Source organism: Rhamphochromis sp. 'chilingali' (genome assembly GCF_963969265.1).
Source record: "Rhamphochromis sp. 'chilingali' genome assembly, chromosome: 5".
Classification (NCBI taxonomy): domain Eukaryota; kingdom Metazoa; phylum Chordata; class Actinopteri; order Cichliformes; family Cichlidae; genus Rhamphochromis; species Rhamphochromis sp. 'chilingali'.
Window position 1 is genome coordinate 5,403,113 of NC_137932.1, and position 23,599 is coordinate 5,426,711.

Here is a 23,599-nt window from a genome sequence, read left to right on the forward strand (position 1 = left end):
TCAAGTAGCTATGAAGTCATTTTCAATGAAATGTTCCCTGCTAACGCAAATTAAATCAAGCACTCGTATAATGTTGACACATAAAAAAAAGAATTTTTACTGTAAATATACTGCCTCAAATCACTGGCATCAATGCAGGGAACTGCAGGAGTATAAATCCTAACTTGTGAAAAAGTGCCTGGAATTATTGTAGGTGTTGCTGGAAACTAATCAAGAGCATCACTACCTTTTTCTTTCCTCTGTGATTGAAAATGATATTTGGAAACAAATTAAGGACACTGGGGTCATTTATTTTCAAAGATACAACATTTTTTTCCTTGCAGTCTGGCATATAAAAAGGAGAGGAAGGGACTGAGAGCTGCTGAAATCAGTGAGGCAGCTTGGAGATCTTTCAAAGGCACTAAGCAAGTCATTTTAAATGTATCTCAGTAGAATTTCATGAAGCTCAAACAGTAAGACAAGCTCTTAATTATGGCATGACTACAGATTTCTTATTGAACATTAAGTCCAGATTTGGCTATCTTTGCACAAATAAGTAGGCTGGAGGGTGTCTGATGGAGGGCAGTGACTGCTATTCCTCATCATGAAGTGAAATAGGATAATCACTGACAAATCAATAAAAGCAATAAAGTTAAGTTTGTTATGTTTGCTTAATGAATGCTAATGAACTTTTCGCATTTGTCATGCAGCTGCTTTTAAAATAAAGAATCTGCATGTACAATGACTGACTTTACATCTAAGTAACATTCTCAGGAGAGGAAGAAGAAGTTCTGTTCTTATGCACTACATCATAATAACTACTTTTTATTCACAACAGAAATATGGAACATTGCTATTTTTGGGCTATGCATCTTTGTATCGTTTCATCTGTTCACCAGCTGTCTGTGTTAACATTTTGCCTTATAAATTAATACTGCAACACCTGTTTCATTTTACATTCTAATTTCTTTGCAGGATAATAAACTGATTCAATTCTAAAGCATACATATATGCTGTTCCAGGCAAGCAAAAGGTTCTTTAGTTGTATGTTTTACTACACCACTACGAGGCTGGCATTGCTGCAAAATCAGGACTGTGAACAGAAACATTTTCAGGGTCATGGCTGTCTGGAATCTTGCCAAAATAGAATTACACTGAACAAAAATATAAACGCAACACCTTTGTTACTGCTCCCATTCCCCATGGGATGGACGTAGAGACCTAAAATTCATTCCAGATACACAATATAACCATCCCTCCCAAACAGTGGTCACAAATCAGTCCAAATGTGTGGTAGTGGGCACATCTGCTATATTGAGATAATCCATCCCACCTCACAGGTGTGCCACATCAGGATGCTGATCTGACATCATGAGTAGTGCACAGGTGTACCTCAGACTGCCCACAATAAAAGGCCACCCTGGAATGTGCAGTTTTGTCTCACAGCAAAATGCCACAGATGCCACAAGCAATGAGGGAGCGTGCAATTGGCATGCTGACAGCAGGAATGTCAACCAGATCTGTCGCCCGTGCATTGAATGTTCATTTCTCAACCATAAGCCGTCTCCACAAGCGTTTCAGAGAATATGGCAGCACATCCAACCGGCCTCACAACCGCAGACCTCGTGTAACCACACCAGCCCAGGACCTCCACATCCAGCAGGTTCACCTCCAAGATCGTCTGAGACCAGCCACCCAGACAGCTGCTGGAACAATTGGTTTGCACAACCAAACAATTTCTGCACAAACTGTCAGAAACCGTCTCAGGGACGCTCAACTGCATGCCCGTCGTCCTCATCGGGGTCTTGACCTGACTCCAGCTCGTCGCCGTAACAGACTTGTGTGGGCAAATGCTCACATTCGATGGCGTCTGGCACGTTGGAGAGGTGTGCGCTTCACGGATGAATCATGGTTCACATTGTTCAGGGCAGATGGCAGCTGAGAATGTCCCAGTTCTTGCATGGCCAGCATACTCACCGGACATGTCACCCATTGAGCATGTTCGGGATGTGCTTGACCGGCGTATACGACAGCGTGTACCAGTTCCCACGAATATCCAACAACCTCGCACAGCCATTGAAGTGGAGTGGACCAACATTCCACAGGCCACAATTGACAATCTGATAGACTCCATGCGACGATGTGTTGCACTGCATGAGGCAAATGGTGGTCACACCAGATACTGACCGGTTCTGGGTCCTCAGACCCCCAATAGCGCAAAAAAACTGCACATTCCAGGGTGGCCTTTTGTTGTGGGCAGTCTGAGGTACACCTGTGCACTACTCATGATGTCAGATCAGCATCCTGATGTGGCACACCTGTGAGGTGGGATGGATTATCTCAATATAGCAGATGTGCCCACTACCACACATTTGGACTGATTTGTGACCACTGTTTGGGAGGGATGGTTATATTGTGTATCTGGAATGAATTTTAGGTCTCTACGTCCATCCCATGGGGAATGGGAGCAGTAACAAAGGTGTTGCGTTTATATTTTTGTTCAGTGTAGATGGAAGAATAAGGGTCTATTGGTCAATCCTTAGCAAGGTAACACAGATACAGTCTCTGATAGTCACACCTCTGGGCAATTTACCATTTGCAGTCTGCCGCACTTGGACTTCTTTGAAACCAGGAAGAAAAACATAATAACAACCACACACAAAAACACACACACAGAAAGAGGCTAAACTCACAAGAAAAAATACAAAGTCCGTGAACAAAACAACCACAACCTTATTACTGTAAAGCAACAATGGGCAATTGTTTTTGGGCAATGTTGGAAAATGAAAATGGTCTGTGCTGACTCAAATTCATCACACTTACAGTAGACGTCCACCCTAATGGACTTGATGGCAGGAGATCCAAGGCCGTTCTCAGCCTTGCAGTAGTAGCGGCCTCCCTGGGTCCTCTGGATCTTTGCGATGTGCAACGTTTCGTTGAAGACGCTGGAGTCCTGGAAACGATCTGACACACTACCAGCTGTCTTTGTCCACCGTATCTACAAAGAAGAAACAGTGAAAATTACTACGCGTTTCAACGACTTGACAGAAGAGACACAGAACAGACTCAGTTAAGAAGCTAATATACAGTGTAAGTATAGAATAAATACCACAGCCAACATAAACAAAAAAGGGCAGGTAAAACAGACTTGGTAAAAACTCTGAAGCTGTTGCAATCTCAAGACTAAGCATAATCCCTCCACTGTCCGAATCCATGTTTTATGAATAGATAGATGAATAGAATAGATTTTAAGCGCCTTGAGGCGACCTTTGTTGTGATTTGGTGCCATATAAATAAAATTGAATTGAATATCTGAGCAATATTGATCTTCAAATCTAATCAATGTGGTCTGTGCAGTAGACATAATATATAATATTTAAAAACAAATTACCAAACAACATCTATAAAAATAAGTAAAATAGAAAATAGAAATGAAGGTCTGTCTGTATCTGCTGCCCTTGCTCTCCCTGCAGATGATGTAAATCAAATTCTCCGGACAGCTATGATGACCTGCATGTTTGCCACTCTGTTTTTCACATGATCCTGCATTCATTTTATGCGGGAACATTCCTTCTCGAAGCAGCTGAAAGGTTCTTTTGTGAAGCGCACAGTGTTGATTTGGTACCTAAAATCTTCATCTAACTCACTTTCCTCTGTTCCACACAAGACTGACCTCAGCATGGCCTTCTCAGTATGAGTACCTTTCACGAACTGATGAGACCCAGTTAGCCCATGGCATTGAGGTGTAATGAAAGGTGAAATAGTGTTACTCTCCAACATGAGGTTGTAATTGACTCTCCATCATCTCCCTCTCCTGTCCTCATTAAAGCATACAGCATGAACAGGTACTGTGACAACTCTGGCCCGGGGGCCACACAACCAGAACCGTGAAGCATAAAGCGCCATTCAATCCCTCATCCTAAGTAAGCTACAGATGGACTGGCTTTGCCTGCAGAGCCTTACATATCTCTGTCTAGGCAGGGGAGGCTATGAATTAGAATCCAATATCTCCACACTGTATGGTGATAGCATCATCTTGGATACTGATAACATCCCATTTTGCAGCGATAGCATCAGATGGAACAGGGATATCATTGCATGCAGGGATAGGGATTGGGTGCTATCACAGAGATTGCTGCAGCGCTGCTCTAGCTGTAGGGTTTTAACCATGACGACTCCATCCCAAGGTTACGACAGTATGAAGTTTGGTCATTTTCCAAACAGATACGAGAAAGGAAAGGGAAGGGTGGGTGGCCCAAAACCTGATAATGTTAACCTATTTCAGAGGCGTTTTTGGACCTTGGGGGTAGAGGATGACATGAAGCAAAAAATTGAAGCTTATCAGTTTCAGATTCTCTGTCTTGCTTGAGGTGTTACTTTTCAGAGAGGTAGAAATAAATTAGATACCTTTAAAATTCATATACAGAGAGTGTGTGTAAGTTACTAATTCTTTTCAACAACCTCTTCCCCCGAAAAGAAAAAAAGATTCTGCTGTCAGACTGTGCTTATATACCATCCCTTTACACAGAGGCCATACTACCATTAAAAATAAAAGCCTCTAAATTAGCACCCGGCATACAAAAGGCTCCACTTGGCCTGTTTAAAATGCATTGAGAGACACTGAGAGAAAGCACTTGATGAAAAAGCCCAAACTCAGCAGCTGATAGATGCAAAAGCCACACCGTCGGAAAATCTGGGGCCCTGTTCTAACAGTTAGGGACATCATGAGTTCAGCACAACAAGCGCTAAAGTTAAATAACTTATGAGCATAAATTAGATGGGAGCAGATTTTCTGAATACTGTGTCACTACAGTGCTCTGGATTCCCTCATGCAAATACAAAGCGAGCTGGCTTACGGCGACCTCAGCAGAATTCAATATTCACCCAGCTTATACCCCCAGTCATTTTCTTTGGCTTTTGTGTAAAGAGCTTTGAGTTTTCAGAAAATGCAGTATCAATAAATGCATTGTTAGAGTGACACTAAGAAGTGGGTATTCAAATAACTCTTTATATTTTCAAAAAAGGGAAATTGCAGCAGACCACATTATTGGTGAGCTTTCAACTCCTTCTGTACCCTCAGGCTATTTTCATTCCGGCACTCTTCTGACTTTTTTACCTCTGCCCACAAGGGGCGTCCTGAAGTATACCCGGTGAGAACAGTTTGACCCTCTTCACTCTCCTCAGTGCAATGCAAATACTCTTGATCTGAGAGGCGCTGGCAGATTTGAGCAATATGATAATTGTTCCTCCCAGCCCACTGAAAGCCTAGCTGGGTTTTTTTTTCTGTTCTCTTCAAGGACTATGTCAAACAAAACTCGTAAAGTACCTACAAGTATACAGAAGGGAATGTGCCAAACTACCCGTGGTGTACCAGCTAGTAACAGTATTCTAGCAGAATATTATTCCTGTCTGTGCCTTCTGATTAAAAAAACTGCTTTATTTCACATTTTGTGAAAGCACCATGACAAAGCGAAGTCAAACACAATAATAACGCTTTTTTTGTTTTCCTTAAATCAGACAACCCTAGCAGGAATTACAGTATTTGCTTACATGGAAAGCAGAAGCTTGTATAGATTAATATCCAACTGAATATCCCAGCAGTGTCTGAGACCACACATGCTGAGATGTCACAGCACGAGCTAATTAAAATGCACCCAGTGTCTGTTGTTATGCAGTGATCATATGCTGGAGCACGCATCTTTGGTGAATCTGCCATATTGCCTGCTGTGACGTTTCCCTCTACCGAACTCGAGACTAGTTTCTAATTGCCAGCCATCTTTTCTTTTAGACAGTGACATTGGTCCGCGCTGCACAGTGGTGCAGACAAGTGTGGCTGAGCATGACAATCAAGTGATCAGAAAAAGCAGCAGGGGGTCTACAAATTGAGAGTGCACTTACACAGCAGGTCTATATTAGAAAATACTGGCCTTCATAAAAATTGGATGATCATACTGTATGAAACGCATCGCAGTGACAGTTTTGATGTCAGAACCTGAATCAAAGAGGACAAGCACAAGACAGTGACATACACGAAAATGAAACTACATCTGCTTTTTGTTTGTTGAACTGCATAGTGTATGCTTGACTGGTGCTATTAAATTCACTTTTAAGACTATAGGTGGGTTGGATAGGGTGCAGATTAAGGGAAAGCTATCAGACAGATCCCCTTTTGATACTGCAGTTTGTATGGCAAACAGTGGAAAAATAGAAGGTTACATCATGCTCAAAAAAAGCACCATCTGCTAAAGACACTGGCACTGTAGGCTAACTGTCATGGGAGCATCCAAAACAGATCACATACTCCAAGCGGTCTGTATAAAGCGAAATATCCTAGGGCCTGAGGTCAGCTTATTTGTACTTGCTGACCCGTGGTGCTGTGAGTCGAATCTGGCTGGCCAATAATTGAAACACACACAAAAAAAGGTGTTTGCGATGTGGTTTTGCTGGCTATTGGAGCTTGGTACTCAAACAAAGTACTGTGGACATAATGGATGGAGGCCAGGGCAGAGGAGATGGGGGCAGATGGCTTCATCATCAGGGACTCTTTGATGTCTGTTCATAGCATCAAAGACAATGAATAGATCTGGAGAACAGTGACCATGAAAGTATGAACAGGAAAAGCTGTTTATATTTATGTGGTGGTCTGACAGAGTCAAAAACACCCAAACAGTCAAAGAAAGACAAATAATATGATTAAGGAAGCAAATAAGACTTATGAAACACTGTTTTTTAAAAAGGAATGAACAAATCTATTTTTCTTTCCAGCTTTGAGTCATCTATCGATGTGCAATTCTCTAAAAAAATAATTTGTAAAATGTAAGAAAATATTAAAAAAATGTGTACAGTTTCATAGAAACCCAGAGGACATTTTTTACATTAGATTTACATATAAATATGTTTTACATTCTTCAAAACACTGAACAACTGCACATCTTTGCAATTAAAAGCTTTAGCCAGCTGTTTGTTAATATCGCTTAATAAATGACTTCTTACCAAACTAAAACCAATTAAGTTCTTTTCCTTGAGCAAATGATTAATGGACTGCTGCAATACACAGAGATGTTAGTCCTGTAGCAGAGGAGGCACTGCATCAATGAGGATTTTTTCAAGCCATTTGATATTTGTCATCCTTTTTTATAAATTTGGTAAAGATGCAAAAATATAAATTTCAGGACTTCTAGACTCACCAGATTTCATGATTCTTATCTTTTTAAATTTTCTATAAATCATTAACTTGAAGATGTCAAATTGTGTGCACTCTTTGAATTACAGTTTTAGTAAAATATTTAGTTAAACAGCCAATTCAATTTAAATGTATTTATTTAGAGTCAAATAACAACAACAACAACAGATCCTAAAACCCCAACAATCAACAACCTCTTATGTCCCCCCTTGGCGACAGTGGGAAGGAAAAACTCCCTTTTAACAAGCAGAAACCTCCGGCAGAACCAGGCTCAGGGAGGGGCAGCCATCTGCTGTGATCGGCTGTGGGTGAGGGAAAGGAACCGGGACAAAAGACACGCTTTGGAGGACAGCCAAGCCACTTGTAGCTAAAGACAGAAAAGTCAGCAACATCACTAAGGGGGCGAATTTTGCTGGCTGACCTTCATGATCACACCCTGAGATGTCTGTGACTGTACTGAGCGAGGGTTTTCCCCTCATAGTCAAGAGGTTTATTAGATGGGGCATTGTTTGGTGCAAAACAGGGCACTGCTTATTTGCAATTTCTGAATCATAAGCTGTTGAATATACCCGAACATAAGACGTTATTATGACCAAAGCATCAGATGTTGCTTATAACCAGTATATTAGGCCGTTTCAAGTAGTATTTGAAACAGTATGAGACAACAGAGCATATTTTAGTGTTGAGAAATGTCTTATTCTTTTCCTCATAGAGCTAAGATCTGAAAATCCTTCTAGCGACATCTGTACTATACATCCCACAGAATTAGATTTAATTGGTCCCTGATCCCTCCAGATACAAATAGTCCCAGCCTTTCTGCATAGCCCAGGGTAACACCTTGAAATGCCTAACCCACAAGTCAGCAATGAAAAAACACATATGGTGTGGAGTTGACTGACAGGAACATATATTTATTTGACAATTAAATGGAAAGGCAGAGAAGTCTTGCTGCTGCTACAAGTGTGTTTGTATGTGTGCCTGTATTGGCTGGATGCATGTATGACTTTATTATTAGAAAGCCCTTGTTTTTCTTTCTGAGGTGGGTGGGCGGATAGGCACAGGGCTGACAAGGAGAACGGCTACAAGGAGGATGCTGCCTGTTTGGACACAATCCAGAGACTCCCACCAGTGAGAAGGCCTATAGGGGTGTCTCTGTAATTTAAGAAGTGTGCATATTGATAGACATGTGAAGAATTAACGGTGGCAAAATAGCCAACCACGGACCCATTTACTCTGCAGTTGGTCCTTTGTGGCGCTATACTTGGCACAGCACCCCTCAGTGTATGCATTAACCCAGCACCAGTCAAAGTCAAAGAAAGAGACTGCAATCTGAACATTAACATTGAAAAAGGCAATTTTGTGATTTGCTATTGCAGAACTAATTGAGGATTTTACTATGCTAGAGATGTGCCATGAGTCTATGTGATATCATCATCCTTGATTCAAGCTGCTATATGGAAGGATTGCTTTGGTCACCCAAAGTTAGCATCGGAGAAACCAACTGGTTTGAAAAATGCAAACTGGAAATGCCGAACATTTGCCTTGAAAGGAAAAGCTGCACCTCTTGAAATGTGTTGGCTGCAGCGGTGAGCCATCAGTTTTACTTTGAAGGAAACTGTCGGTGTGTTGGTGGTTCTTTGTGTCTGGGGGTGGGCGTCCGGGTACACACCGGCTCACTCCTTGGCGGCCGCTTGTCGGGGCCTGGGGCCTGGGGCTCGCTCGGGCCCCTTTGGAGGTGGGGTGCCCCCGGCCTCCCGGCCTGGGGCTCGGTCACTCAGGCACAGCTGGGGGCCGGCGGAGCTCACGGGCGCGTCACTGCAACCCCCCCTGACTTCTGCTCCGTGGCTGCTGGGCGAGCCCTCATCTGGGACTCTCCTCAGCTCTTACTGGAACAGTGGCGCGGCTGCCCCTCTGTTGGTCTTCCATGGTCTCTTGTGTTCTGGGGGCCTCTGGATGTCTGGAGTTTTGATCTCCTCCATACCCGCTTCACACCCTGGAGGACGGGGCTGTGGCCCCCCCACACTCCCTAGCAGATCATTACATGGAGAAACCTTTGGAATGCAAGCATGCTGATCCACACAGGTATGCACACATGGGTATTCACAGACGCGGACTAAAGCTTTCTTGGCTGCTGCCTCAAAGCACACTGTGCGCTGTCTATCTTGCGTGCTGCACAATATCGTTTATTATTTAGTAAATACTGATATCTATGACTAGCTAGTTTATTGTGATGGTGCTTTGTTTTCTCTATTATTATGTTACTCTTTGTTGTTTGCTGTCTCCTCTGTTTGTTTTTTTTGTTTGTTTTTTTTTTTTTTTCCTCCATACAGGTGACCCAGGAGTTCTTTTTTTTTTTCTCTCTCTTCCCCCCCCTTCTCACCGTCTCTTCTCCCCTTTGGTTTTCTTTCTTTCTCTCCCCCTCTTTCTCTCATTCATTCCCCCTGTCCTATTTATTAAAAAAAAAAAAAAAAAAAAAAAAAAAAAAAATGACAAAGGATGAACTGAAGCTCTGCCATCACGTAATGTCGCATACTGCTGTTTCTGATGTCATTTAAAAAAAAAAAAAAAAAAAGAAGGAAACTGTTCTCCGTTTCCTGTTTTTGTGTCAGCGTTTTAAGTTTTGCTACCACTTGGTAGCTAGCAAGTTTCTGGTAGCAGCCAAAGCTGCAGTTTGGTGCAACATCCTCTCAGCAATCAATTTTACCTTTGACTTCTAGCAGCCTCTGACAACTGCTGGAAATATGCATTTGTCAGAGGCCTAAAGACATTGACCCGTTCCTGGGCCTGTGCAACTGAGATCTTGGTATAGATATAGAGGGCATATCTGACTTATCAGTGCTAACTTGCAAGTAAACTGTGCCTACCAATATTTTTTAAATAATGTTATATGAATTCTGAAGTCTGAGAAAAAAACAAAATGTGATTTTTGTCTTTCTTTCAGGCCTACCCTATATAATTTAGTAAAGTAAAACAAGTTATAGAAAAATGTCTTGCTATACTCTATGGTTATGATGTTTTGGTTAATATAAAGTACTGTAGACAGTTGACAAGATTACAGAGTCCAGTCAAGAGATTATAGTAGCCAGGGAAACTAACTGTATTAATGCATAATTTCAATTTATTCACCTGTTATAAGCTACGTATTTTATATATATTAATAATTTACTGTATGTATCATACCTATCATCATAAAAAACAAGATCATTTATATGATATACAGTAAATCATGTAAGAGTTAAACATGGAAATATGTATAGAAAATATCTGCTAGTATCACAGAGAAGTACATACAAAAGACACAGAAAGCAAACTCACACACACATAAAGAACTGTTCGCACTGGTTGTCTGTCTGAACTTGCACACTTGTAAAGTATCAAGACAGGACACAAAAAAGTACAACCTTTGCAAGTACTGATTATTTTCCCCTGCATTGGTCTTGAAAGATAGAGAAACTCAGCTCAATTAAAATGTGGAACTTTGGGGCAAAGAAAGGCTCAGAACACGTTCTAAGGATTAATATTTAATTCTAAAGAAAAGATGGGCTGTTACTGCCGTATTAACTTGCAAGTGTGTTTCCGATGAGGTCACACACCTTTTGGTTTTTCTTGCAACATCACAAAACCAGCCTTAGGTCTACTGCCATTCCAGATAACCACCTCAGCCTCCTAAACCACTCAGAATGAGTGTGCTCTGTCCCCAGTCCCATGCCACTACCAGAGGGGGGACAAAGCTGACACATCCCAAAGTCCAGAGAGACACAGCCGAGACCCACTGTGCCAGGGGATCTGCATGAGTCTCATAATGACTCTGTTTCAAAGGAGATCCTGCCTTTCCTGCCACAGCCCTGCATAGCTTTTGATCTCGCGCTACACTCCCACCCACTCCCTCGCTCTGCTCTGTTTTTCAAAAATTCTAATTAAGAGGAAAGACAGAGATGATGAGTGCAAAGTTGTGACCCCCTCCCGGGGACGGAAAGAGACGAACAGTGTGCCTGAAACAGTCTTATTCAAGGAGCCTCACCTTTTCAGTTGAAACATAAAAAAACCATATGCGTTTTGGTTTTGCCGTCCAGAGTTTCTGGAGATTCTGTATAATTTTTGTTATTGAGCAAATAAGATAAGATAAAAGATGAGCTTTATTAGTCCCACAGGTGGGAAATTTGTTTTGTTGCAGCAAAAGTGCAAATTTATGTAGCAGAAACTAGAAAACACTGGAATGCAATAAAATAGAATAAAATAGAATAATATATACAATAGAATAAAATAGAATACAAATGCTATATACAACTGAGTAAGAAAATACAACTTTGTCAGAAAAAGAATTGCACATATAGCAGCCTTATTGCACATATGTGGGTTTGATCAGCTGCAAAAGTCTTTGTTCAAATCAGAAGCAACATGTAATAAAAAGACAATAAAGGTTAGGGTGACCTACTGGGTTAATAAGAACAAAATGTCATGGTCAAGTAATTCATAGCAAACCTGTTTTATGTATCTATGTGGCTCATAATAGCTCACATTTAGTCTAAAAGAGCAGATGAGACCTTATTTTTTCCATCTGCTTACTTTTTTAAACTTTTAATTGTATGTTTCTAGATTTGAATACTACAAACAATACATAGTGAGCACAAAAAAAACAAACTAATTATAAGCTTATTTTCATCAGAGAAAAAAAGGTGTAAAGTTTTTTAATTAGTTCACATCACAACAGTAAATAAGAATGTGAGGAAGCCTTGCTCTCAGATGTTGAGAACCCATGTGCATTCACATGACCCAGAGTCTTTTAACTGTGGCCTGTTTCTCACTCGTTTGGCAGATGTTTTTGCTGTTTTCTGCAATCTCATTTTACTTGGAAGCTGTAATTATCAGCATACAGGTGCACAAAGCAAACGAAACCATTAATAATTAAAGGATTAAACTTTTAAGCTGATTTAGTGCAGACTTATGTGGTGTGCAGATTTGATGCTAATACAGATTTAAAAGGGAGCTTTCTGCAGAGAGGAGAGATGGATACAGAGATATGGTACAAATTAACAAACTGCCCCATGATTTGCATGTGCAACTATCTTTTCTTTCCCATGCTGTCGGTTAAGGGCAGATGAAAAGGCGCTGACTTTCCTACCTGCGGTCGAGGATGACCTGTCACCAGACAGGTGAGCTCCAGGGTCTCCCCTTCTCGTATGGTGTAGACTCTCTCGGTGTGCCTCTCCTCTTCAACATTACAGGCGTGCCCCGAGTGTATAATGCGGACCGTAGGAGGTGCTGTTTGGGGGGGGGGGGGGGGGGGAAGCACAAAGTGTGTTAGCATTCTGGTCGTTTCTGAAGGAATGAGTAGTTTAGTGAAGTAGATGGTGTATTGATTAAAAGGTTGTCTCACTTATAACAAGGCTATTCCAAAGCTTTGTGCACACATTTACACTGCACCAAGCACACAAATAACTAGAGACAGGTAAAAGAATTGCAAAAAGAAGTGACACTACTTTTATAGCATTCCCCTTGGCTTAGCATTTTAAAAGCTGCCTATTAATTATTGGGGACTGGCAGTAGTAGCACTTTGTTTCTCTCTAAGTCACAGGGGTGAGCAACCAAACTTGGCACACAGGTAGGCCCATAAAGGTTCTTATCTATATCAGAAGTTGTGACAACATTGTGTCGCTAAATAACCACTCGGCAACAGGCTTCAATCATGTATTTTGAGCATTTATGCAACTGTAACACTTTATAAAAGCATCATATCATTTTTGTTTCACCAAAACAACATTTCATTTAAGTCCACAAATGTTGAATTATGCATGATGTATTATGATGCCATCCTGCTACTTAGCAACGACCTAGCAACAGTGTAAAATGACCCACTTTAAGCATATAAACAACATCTATCGCCTGTGTTCTCTTTTTTTTGTTATTGCTTTTTTGTTACTTTGCTCAGTGTGATTAGGCTCATCAGTCTGCCAAAAACACATACAGGCCTAACAGTACTATTGCACAAAATTTGTATGATTTTGTTTGGGCCAGTGATTGATTGAGTTACTTGCAGAATTTTCTTAAAAGACCTTCTCTCAGGGAAGAACTATCTTCGTTTTTGATTTTAGGGTCTTTACCTTACAGTATAAAGTGCCTTGAGGCAACTGTTGTTGTGATTGGGTGCTATATAAATGCACCTGAATTGAACTGAAGCTACTTAGAAAGGTTGGGGAGGTATTGTACGTTAGCTGTGGCAGAAGCAGTAACCGAATAAAATACGTCAAATTTCAATCAGACAGGCAGCAGTAATGACCATCTGCAAAATACTGATGGTATGCCACAGAACTAGTAATCTTGGAAAATATCTTTCACTATCTCCCCTATCCTCCGTGCCATCAGATATCAGAATTAATTTAGAACTCAGTGTAATTACATGGAAGAAGGGTTTTATTACAAAAATGATTACTTAAAAAAAAAAGAAATAAAAGATATATCAGTGCACTTCTGGAAAACACTTTGACTCAGAAAAGCATAATATTTCACGAAATGTTAATACCAGCTAAAAAAAAAACTGCCATGAGACCATATGGAGAGTGGGTGTCCATATTTAAATTACTGCGTACCTCATTTTGGAACCGAACTCATCATGTAGCACATTCATTTTTCCGCATAACTTCCTAATGCAATCTAATCAGGGATATAAAAATGCCGGAAACTGCAATATGAGCAAATTAAACTACCCACAGCTGTCTGTTCACAGCTGTAATTACCACACTGGTGTTTCTCTCCATCATTTGTTTGACCCTTGTGAGATGGTGAGAGGATTTTTGGTCTCTGCACACACCAACAGACAGTGGTGCATACGCGATGGGGGTTAAACTGAGCAGAGGAAGGAGTCATCTTAGGTAAACCACTTCAAAATATTCACTTCCACTGAGCTGTAAAAAATGCAGTTGCATGTAACCAACCCCTGACAATACTAGCATCTGTTAAGCATTTATTCCTCTCCAACTTACATGATTAGTGAAGAGGTTTGGGATGAGATGATTTAGAGAGCGGATACGGGGTATCATTAGGAGGAGGAGTACAAAATGGTGAAAAAGAAGGGGGAGAAAAACAAATTCATGCTGAAAAATCACGAGGAGTTTCAGACTGTTGCTTGCCTTTCATGTTAGAGGAGCAGCTTCCTGTGTGGGCCTCTCTAGGCAGAGCGTGCCCCAGCAGCAGAGTCAGTTCTACCTCTACCCAGGCTTCAATGCTAATGAGCACATCGCCACTCCTCCCTAACACTGCTGTGGGAGTCTCAGTGTATCCTTCGCCATGCACTAACCGCTCGTCCCTCCCTGATACTAGCCATGCTGTTTGTTTCATCCGGGTTGTTGGCTTAATGCTCCTTCTCACTTGTCCTGCCTGTCTAAATGCCACATGGTGATGTGCACTGATACAGGTGCTAAATGCGCACGCATGAAGCCTTCCTTCTATTCCTAGCCCTTTTGGGACCCCTAACCTCCGATTGCACTTCTTCCATTAAGAGTCTTGGTGTTATTTTTGACAATGCTTTTAAACTTGATAAACAAATTAGCTCTGTAGTTAAGGGATCTTTTTATCATTTGCGGATTTTAGCCAAAGTCAAGTCTTACCTTTGCAGGAACGATCTAGAAAGAGTGGTCCATGCTTTTATTACTTCACGGCTAGACTACTGCAATTCCCTCTATGCTGGCCTAGATCGTTCCTGTCTACATCGCCTTCAACTGGTGCAGAACGCTGCCGCTCGCCTGTTGACCGGTTCAAAAAAAAGAGACCACATCACTCCGGTTCTCTGCTCTCTCCACTGGCTCCCAGTTGCCTTTAGGATTGATTTTAAAATCTTATTGCTGGCTTTTAAGGTTTTAAATGGCACTGCACCTTCTTACCTGTCAGAACTCCTTAGTACTTATCGCCCCAGGAGATCTTTGAGGTCAGCCGACCTGATGCTTTTAGATGTTCCCAGGTATAAATTAAAGACAAAGGGAGAGAGGGCGTTTGCTGTGGCTGCACCCAGACTGTGGAACAGTTTACCTCCTCACGTCAGACTCTCCAAAAGCCTAGAAACTTTTAAAACCGCTCTTAAAACTCACCTCTTTTCATTGGCTTTTAGAAAGGTTTAATTTATTTGTTTTATATATTTTTATTTTATTTTTATCAGCGAGGTGTTATTACGAAATTGTGTTCTATTGTATTTTTATCTGTATTTACTGTACAGCACTTTGGTCAGCCTTGGTTGTTTTTAAATGTGCTCTATAAATAAACTTGACTTGACTTGACATTGTCTTCCCTTCTCAATTTGGACACACTGGTGCTGAATTCCATGGGGGGGGGGAATAAGGGTCTGAGAAATAGGCTCAGTGTAAGGGAGCTTCACGCAAGGCTGCCACTTGAAAGAAAAAAGGCTTAGAAACAAGACCCCAGGGTACTAGCTAAACAAAGTGCTAATGGCATTTACTCCATTGAACCAGTATCTCTCTAGCATAGGCTACTATCAGTCCTGGAGGAAAGTAGGGAAACACCCATAATTAATGATCTTCAGCTCCTATCACAGTTACTGCAACAGCTGCATACACAATCGCATAAACACACACTCGTTCTTTATGCAGACAACACCAGGCTTACAGCCACAAAAGCAAATAACCGTCTCTTGAGCTTACATAATGAGCATCCTAATGTTCTAACAGTGACACATATCCTTGTACAGCTACGACCTGCTTTTTCAAATCGTTTGGCCCAAAGCGTGAGCTAAAATCACTGTCATTACAACGTAATTTTCAGTTTGCGTTCGTGAAAGCCACTTGATACTTTACAAACAGTAACTATTCATATACTTAGAAAAGATATTTAGGAATGGGCAATGTGACATTAATGCTGTGGGATTTAGGGCCGGGGCTTCACAAAGTAAGACATCAGTGGACTGACAGGTCTGAGATAAAAGATGTGCTGGTTGAAGGGAAACAGGAGACAGACAAAGCTTTGAACACACCACAGCGGGTCAGAAGTGTCAGGTTATATCCCTCTAATTCTTAACTACATCCCATACAAGTTCATTACATGGAAAAAGATGATGTCTTATATACTGCAAATGGTATGTTATAAAGGGCCTGTCTAATCGTTTCTATCTACCTCCTTGCGTGCTTTGAATGGAGAATAACGATTTTTGCCTTACAGGATAGATGCAGCTTTTACACATTTTTTTTAATCTTGTTATTTAACCAAGACTGGTGTGCTGCTAAGGTTGAATTACAGATTGCATCTTATATGTGTAATTATTATGACTGCCTGACATGTTATGTACAGCTGTATAAAGTGTCATATGTGCAACAGTATATTTAATCTGTAAGTAAACATCTTAAATAAAGGCGCCTAAGAAAGCAAAGTCAATTTCAGTAAAAGCTTCAAATTTAGATGCATCACATTATGTTGTATTCAGCAGTAAGTGCATGGAACATGCCAGCAGTAAGAAACTGCAGATCACACATTATTCGGACTAGCGACGGTCCAATTTGCTAATGTTTGCTAAAGCTTAACAAAGATAACTTAATTTAATCTTTCATTTTCATCTAATTTAGTTTTGCTTAGTTAGTTTCCAAACCAACAAGCCCTAATTATCTTTAGTGGGAGAAGAAACACTAAGTTCATAATTCTAAGAAATGGAAAACACAAAATGCTCTGCTGCAACTTGAAGTCCTACAGATGTGATAATAATTAATGGTGCCCGCTGGAGTTTTGCAAGCAACAAAAGTTATCATTAAGACGCATCTTGACACACAATACCATCTGGAAAGCATCTAACTGGCAACGGCTTCATTTTTCGGCATGGCAATGCTGTAACTCACTGCCAGTGCAGTAAAAGCATACCTGGACAGAAAAACACATAATGGAAGACTATCAGTCATGGACTGGCTTCCCCAGAGCCCGGACCTCAGCATCATCTTGACAGAGAATGTAACAAAGAGCTTTGTATTTCCTTCCAAGAGAGTTCAGGCTGTGTACAGTTAGAATTGTACAAAGTAGTTTTTGCCTTTTATACTGTATTTTCATGTATGTTTGCACATTTAAATGAATCTTTGCACCTGTTTCTCATTTTCATAGAAAAATATAAAGCAACGAGGACTTGTTAAAGACTTTTTCACCATATTCTACTCTGTTTGGTTGATGTGAGGATGCTTCTTGGGTCGAGCATGCAGGAAGCAGGACATTTGGCACCTGCTCGCTCACTGTGAATTTTCCAGACCGTTACACTTTTTACTAGCGAGCTGGCAGGTTAAAGACTGTTTAATCTTCAATCTGAATTGGACATTTACATTCCTGCTTGCAGCTCCACTACGTTGAGAAGAGTTCACAGCTAAAGGGCATGTGTGAGAACAGCTTTAGTGATTAAGCTTATCAGACACAATTTAAAAACAACCAAAAAGATGTTACAGAGTATTTTTAAACCTGAAACTGGACACTTAATCTAAGCATATTAAAATCAGTCATACAGACCTGCACAAAAAAATAAATACAGGGAGTGCAGAATTATTAGGCAAGTTGTATTTTTGAGGAATAATTTTATTATTGAACAACAACCATGTTCTCAATGAACCCAAAAAACTCATTAATATCAAAGCTGAATGTTTTTGGAAGTAGTTTTTAGTTTGTTTTTAGTTTTAGCTATTTTAGGGGGATATCTGTGTGTGCAGGTGACTATTACTGTGCATAATTATTAGGCAACTTAACAAAAAACAAATATATACCCATTTCAATTATTTATTTTTACCAGTGAAACCAATATAACATCTCCACATTCACAAATATACATTTCTGACATTCAAAAACAAAACAAAAACAAATCAGCGACCAATATAGCCACCTTTCTTTGCAAGGACACTCAAAAGCCTGCCATCCATGGATTCTGTCAGTGTTTTGATCTGTTCACCATCAACATTGCGTGCAGCAGCAACCACAGCCTCCCAGACACTGTTCAGAGAGGTGTACTGTTTTCCCTCCTTGTAAATCTCACATTTGATGATGGTCCACAGGTTCTCAATGGGGTTCAGATCAGGTGAACAAGGAGGCCATGTCATTAGTTTTTCTTCTTTTATACCCTTTCTTGCCAGCCACGCTGTGGAGTACTTGGACGCGTGTGTGATGGAGCATTGTCCTGCATGGAAATCATGTTTTTCTTGAAGGATGCAGACTTCTTCCTGTACCACTGCTTGAAGAAGGTGTCTTCCAGAAACTGGCAGTAGGACTGGGAGTTGAGCTTGACTCCATCTTCAACCCGAAAAGGCCCCACAAGCTCATCTTTGATGATACCAGCCCAAACCAGTACTCCACCTCCACCTTGCTGGCGTCTGAGTCGGACTGGAGCTCTCTGCCTTTACCAATCCAGCCACGGGCCCATCCATCTGGCCCATCAAGACTCACTCTCATTTCATCAGTCCATAAAATCTTAGAAAAATCAGTCTTGAGATGTTTCTTGGCCCAGTCTTGACGTTTCAGCTTGTGTGTCTTGTTCAGTGGTGGTCGTCTTTCAGCCTTTCTTACCTTGGCCATGTCTCTGAGTATTGCACACCTTGTGCTTTTGGGCACTCCAGTGATGTTGCAGCTCTGAAATATGGCCAAACTGGTGGCAAGTGGCATCTTGGCAGCTGCACGCTTGACTTTTCTCAGTTCATGGGCAGTTATTTTGCGCCTTGGTTTTTCCACACGCTTCTTGCGACCCTGTTGACTATTTTGAATGAAACGCTTGATTGTTCGATGATCACGCTTCAGAAGCTTTGCAATTTTGAGACTGCTGCATCCCTCTGCAAGATATCTCACTATTTTTGACTTTTCTGAGCCTGTCAAGTCCTTCTTTTGACCCATTTTGCCAAAGGAAAGGACGTTGCCTAATAATTATGCACACCTGATATAGGGTGTTGATGTCATTAGACCACACCCCTTCTCATTACAGAGATGCACATCACCTAATATGCTTAATTGGTAGTAGGCTTTCGAGCCTATACAGCTTGGAGTAAGACAACATGCATGAAGAGGATGATGTGGACAAAATACTCATTTGCCTAATAATTCTGCACTCCCTGTAAATAAATAAATGTGAAGATGAAGCAGTGCTATGTTCCAGCTTTATTGTATGATGTCATCAAACTGTTCATAATCTGGAGTGCTGCTGTTATTGGCTGGGAATTGCGGCCGTCTCTGAGAAATACCTTACAATTACTTGAGCTGAGCAGTGCTCAGAAGATTAGCAGCTGCCATCATCCATTTAGCCATCATCGTTACTTTGGACTTGTCATATTAAATGGTATTGAGAATCATGGAAGTTCAGTAGTACTGACTACTAAACTTCTGATATTGTGACATCCTTTCATATACATTTTCAAATTCTTCTTCAAACATGCACATCATAAAAAAACAACAGGATCCACTTGTTGAAGCACTGTTACATAACCCCCACTAGGGGTGATAAAAAACACTTCCTTCTACTGTTTTCCAGAAGTATAGCTGTATGGTGCACTAAATGAACTAGAAGTATTTGAAATAGTAATTACACAAAATGATACCATTAAGAGTAAATAACATTTATTTCTGTATAATATTGGAATATTATTTCCTCACTGTGTTTGTTTTGTAGGCTGCTCCACAGCAAAGCATGTGTGTACAAGAAATATCAGTATAATAAACACAAACGAAAAGTATAATATTAAGATGGCTTGTTTATGTGCACCACATGCACTTGTGATTAAACAGCACTGATGCGCATGTTGAGCAAATGTTGTCTTGAACCTTTGTGTCACGATGTGAAATTTGCATAAATGTAAATCTCCGCCTCTATTATCACTCCCCCTCACTATCCCCATCCACCTAACCATCTGCAGGGTAGAAGCAGGAGTCTCAGATGTGAATCTCTTTTTCATTTTGGTTTCTCATTTCCATAAAAGTGACATCATTTCCCCTGCTGCAGAAATACACAATACTGAGAGAAAATGGAGAAAAGTAGGAGAAGAGAATGAGACGAAGCTTCGCCACATATAACTGTGTGTGTTAAACTGCTAGCTTAGTACTCTCACTTCACATTCGCCTGTACCTGAGAGTGTTTGTATGTGCGTTCAAGTTTGTGTTGTGTCTTTATGTGGTTAATGAGCATCATACAGTAGAATAACTAGCCTGCCTTGGCCTCAGTTAGGGGAGATGGAGACGGCTTTATCCAGTACCGCCAGTGGAGATTAAATTGGATTTGGCTAAAAGCAGCCTTGTCACCACAGTTCTGGAGTGCTTGTGTGGCAGAGGGAGTTCTTGGCAATAGTTGAGACTCTAAATTTGACAAACAAATGAATGTGAAAAAAACTCCCAACAGCTGGGGCTCGTTGTCACTGTGGGCTTAATGTCCTCAGACCAACCCCTGAGGAACACTAACCATATCCTGCTAGTTTTCTGGCTCCGTAATCACCTTCTCAGAATGAGAGATCCAAAAAGAGAAAAACAGCACAGAGTGAGAAACAGGAGGAGAGAAACATATGCAATATGCATGGAGTAACAATTTCATGAAATAACTGTTTTGTTATCACAAAATACTCATTATATATTCTGTGCTAGCACCACCGGAAATACACTTTCTGTTGCTTTTAAAAGGACTGTTGGGGAAGAAAAGGCAATTTCAGCTGTGTGATAACACTGCACAATGCCAACATCAAAAGCTTAGTGATAACGCACAAATAAGTTCACATTTGCCATATCTGCCAAAAACAATGGCTTTTCAAAAGAAGATTTGTAAAACTGCTTAAATACTCTACAGCCAACACTTACTGTTAAATAATACAGTCTAACATGCTTTCAGCAGACTCCATTAAAACCGCATGTTAATGGAATCAGTTTGACCGGAGCCTTTTCACACAAGATGCAAGACCTCTATACACGTGCTAAACCGAAGAACAGTACAACATCAAGTATAGATGTCTGCTGAAAACAACTACAGTATCAAGTTCAACATTTGTACTGCTCAAGAGTCACCATGGTGAACAGTGTATATTGTGTACCGGGGTGTAAATCGATAAAATGTATTTTCTGTCTAAGACAGTGAATATACAAGTGTATAAAGGTCATACAGTTAGCAAACTGACTCAGTTACATAACATACACAGCATGAAAAAGGGTTACTAGCAGTATATTTAGTAGAAAAACCCTCATGTGGATTAAACCAAATACATTTGTATTTAAATATATGAGAATGTACATATATGAGTTTAACTCTAAAGCTATAAGAGTGTGTGCTTTTGTGTTTCCCACTTCAAAATGTTCATTGCCTCACCAAACAATTTGCTTTAGCTCCAAAAGACTATAAAGCAACACTTTCTGGCTATTTGCACTCTACAGACAGTACTGACATGTGAAAATGCAGTATTAGCATTCATTGGGTTCTGTGCTTCAAGCCACCTGGCAAATATTTAGTCAAATATTCACTCTAACATCTTTTAGCAGCCAAATGTTCCACTTTGTACCCCAACTAGTTGCTTAATTCAGCTTTTTGATGTTTTATGTGAATAAGCAGTGTACAATGAGCTTTATCAGTGTTTTTCTTCTTCTTTTGTTTTGTGAACAGCTGTGGGCTGCCTTTGGAAACCAGCAGGCTAATAAGAACGGTGAAGCTGTGGGTAAAAGTATCTGACAGTGTCAAATACAGAGTGGTTTCTGATTGGAAGGGACTACTCTTACTTTACATACAAAAATGTGAATTATTGGTTTTAAATATTGATTAGTGCAGTTTTAAGATTGTCAGGTTAATAATTTATAACTAAGAAAGTGTTCGAATAAGAATTCTACATTGAATAGTTATGCAAATAGAGCTTTCCAAATACAAGAAGGTGATACTGAATTATACAGCACATCCATTATTAAATTTGGACTTGGTTCAAATTCTCTCAGGTGATGCACAACAGTGCCACTGGTTATATCAGAATAAATTCTGTGGGTTTTACTTTTGAGAGTAAGTAAACATGGGCCATTGCCAAAGGCAACACATATTTAATTCTATTATTTTCTGTGCATCTCCCGTGCCTTTTGAAACTGCAAGTTTACATTGCACCCAGGCCTGGCTGCTGGATAATTGAGAAGCAACTCATCCGTGGGGTCATCCATGTGTATAAGGTCTTGAAATGGTTTGCCAGCAGCACATGCATACTATTACATCAGAGGTTGTCAGAGCGTATTGATTACACACTGTAATGCACTCGCATGGAGTCTTCATCCTCCACTCTTATTGTAAATGAGACTCTGTATAGATCTGGCTTCACACTATTGGCGCAGATCATCTATCCCAGTGTGTACTGCGGGGCAAAAAACAAACACAATCTTTCGGTGCAAAGTTTGCAGCACCACAGAAAACACGTTTGTCCAGTTCAGCGGAAAAAGAAGACAGTCGTTATTAAACTGAATAGAGATGTTAAGTGGTCTTTTTTTGGCACAAGAGAACAAAGTGAGCTAGATACGCGAGTTGAGACATCTCATTAAAACGACTGAGAGGTCCGTTTGTCCGTGGACATGGATCATTACAGGAACACAGAACACACAGCTTTAGCCCTCAGAGATTTTGTTTGGAGTTAGGCAACACATACATAAAAAAACACACACACACACACTAAAACACATATGCAACCACACACTGAGTCACGTATACACACATCTTGTTACTCTAAAATTAGGCCAGTGTGAAGCTGCCAAAGCCCTGCTGAGATGGGAAGAGAGAGAAAAGAGATGACGATGAAGGGTGAAGGTAGGGAGATTTAGAGGACAGATTTGTCTTTGCTCCCATATTACAGCACTTCACAGCAGGGGTTATGGAGCTTGACTGCATACAGCTGCAGCCATTATGTTTGTGCAAGCTTTATGCCATGCGAGCCATCTTCAGGAAGTGACATAAATGAGGCTGGTAACATCTGATGTTTGACTTTGAAGGGATTAGTATTCGAATTTTGGTTTTTACAAACATTTGAGGCTAACACTGTTAGACGTTGCGTGGTGTCTGGCTGGAAGCAGTGCTGCAATGGTACTTTCTTGGTCTGTGGTGCTGAAACTTATCAGTTAGTGCAGGGAGGGAAAAAAAGACAGCTATGCCTGTTCTCTGTATACAGTGATGAGAAGTTACCTAATGTGTTGTACTTTTTAATTTAACTCTGTTTAGCACAGGCATACATCCAGCTGAAACCCAGTATCTTAAATTTACAGCCCTTAAATTTGATTAAAAACTCTGAGCATGAAAGACTTAGACGCCAAGATTTGCTACATGAGTTCTTCAATGAGAAACTGTTCTGCAATTTGAGCTTCTGAGTAGAGCTGGGCGATATATCGAGTTTTTAAAACATATCGATATATTTTTATACGAGATATAAGATGTGACAATATCCTTTATATCGATATAGTCTATGTTACGTTATAATTATAGTTGTGGAGCCGCAAGTTTGC

At 40.5% G+C, this 23,599-nt stretch overlaps 1 protein-coding gene across 2 annotated transcripts in view; it reads right to left on the reverse strand.

The window, feature by feature from the left end:
* Positions 1 to 23,599, reverse strand: part of LOC308397668 (MAM domain-containing glycosylphosphatidylinositol anchor protein 2) — a 198,237-nt gene that overhangs the window by 110,209 nt on the left and 64,429 nt on the right. For both annotated transcript variants that reach the window (XM_080883706.1, XM_080883705.1), the window contains exons 2-3: positions 12,285 to 12,424; positions 2,803 to 2,977 (exon numbers count right to left, since the gene is read on the reverse strand). In XM_080883706.1, the coding sequence (XP_080739832.1) occupies positions 2,803 to 2,977; positions 12,285 to 12,424 (315 nt within the window). The remainder of the gene's footprint in view (positions 1 to 2,802; positions 2,978 to 12,284; positions 12,425 to 23,599) is intronic.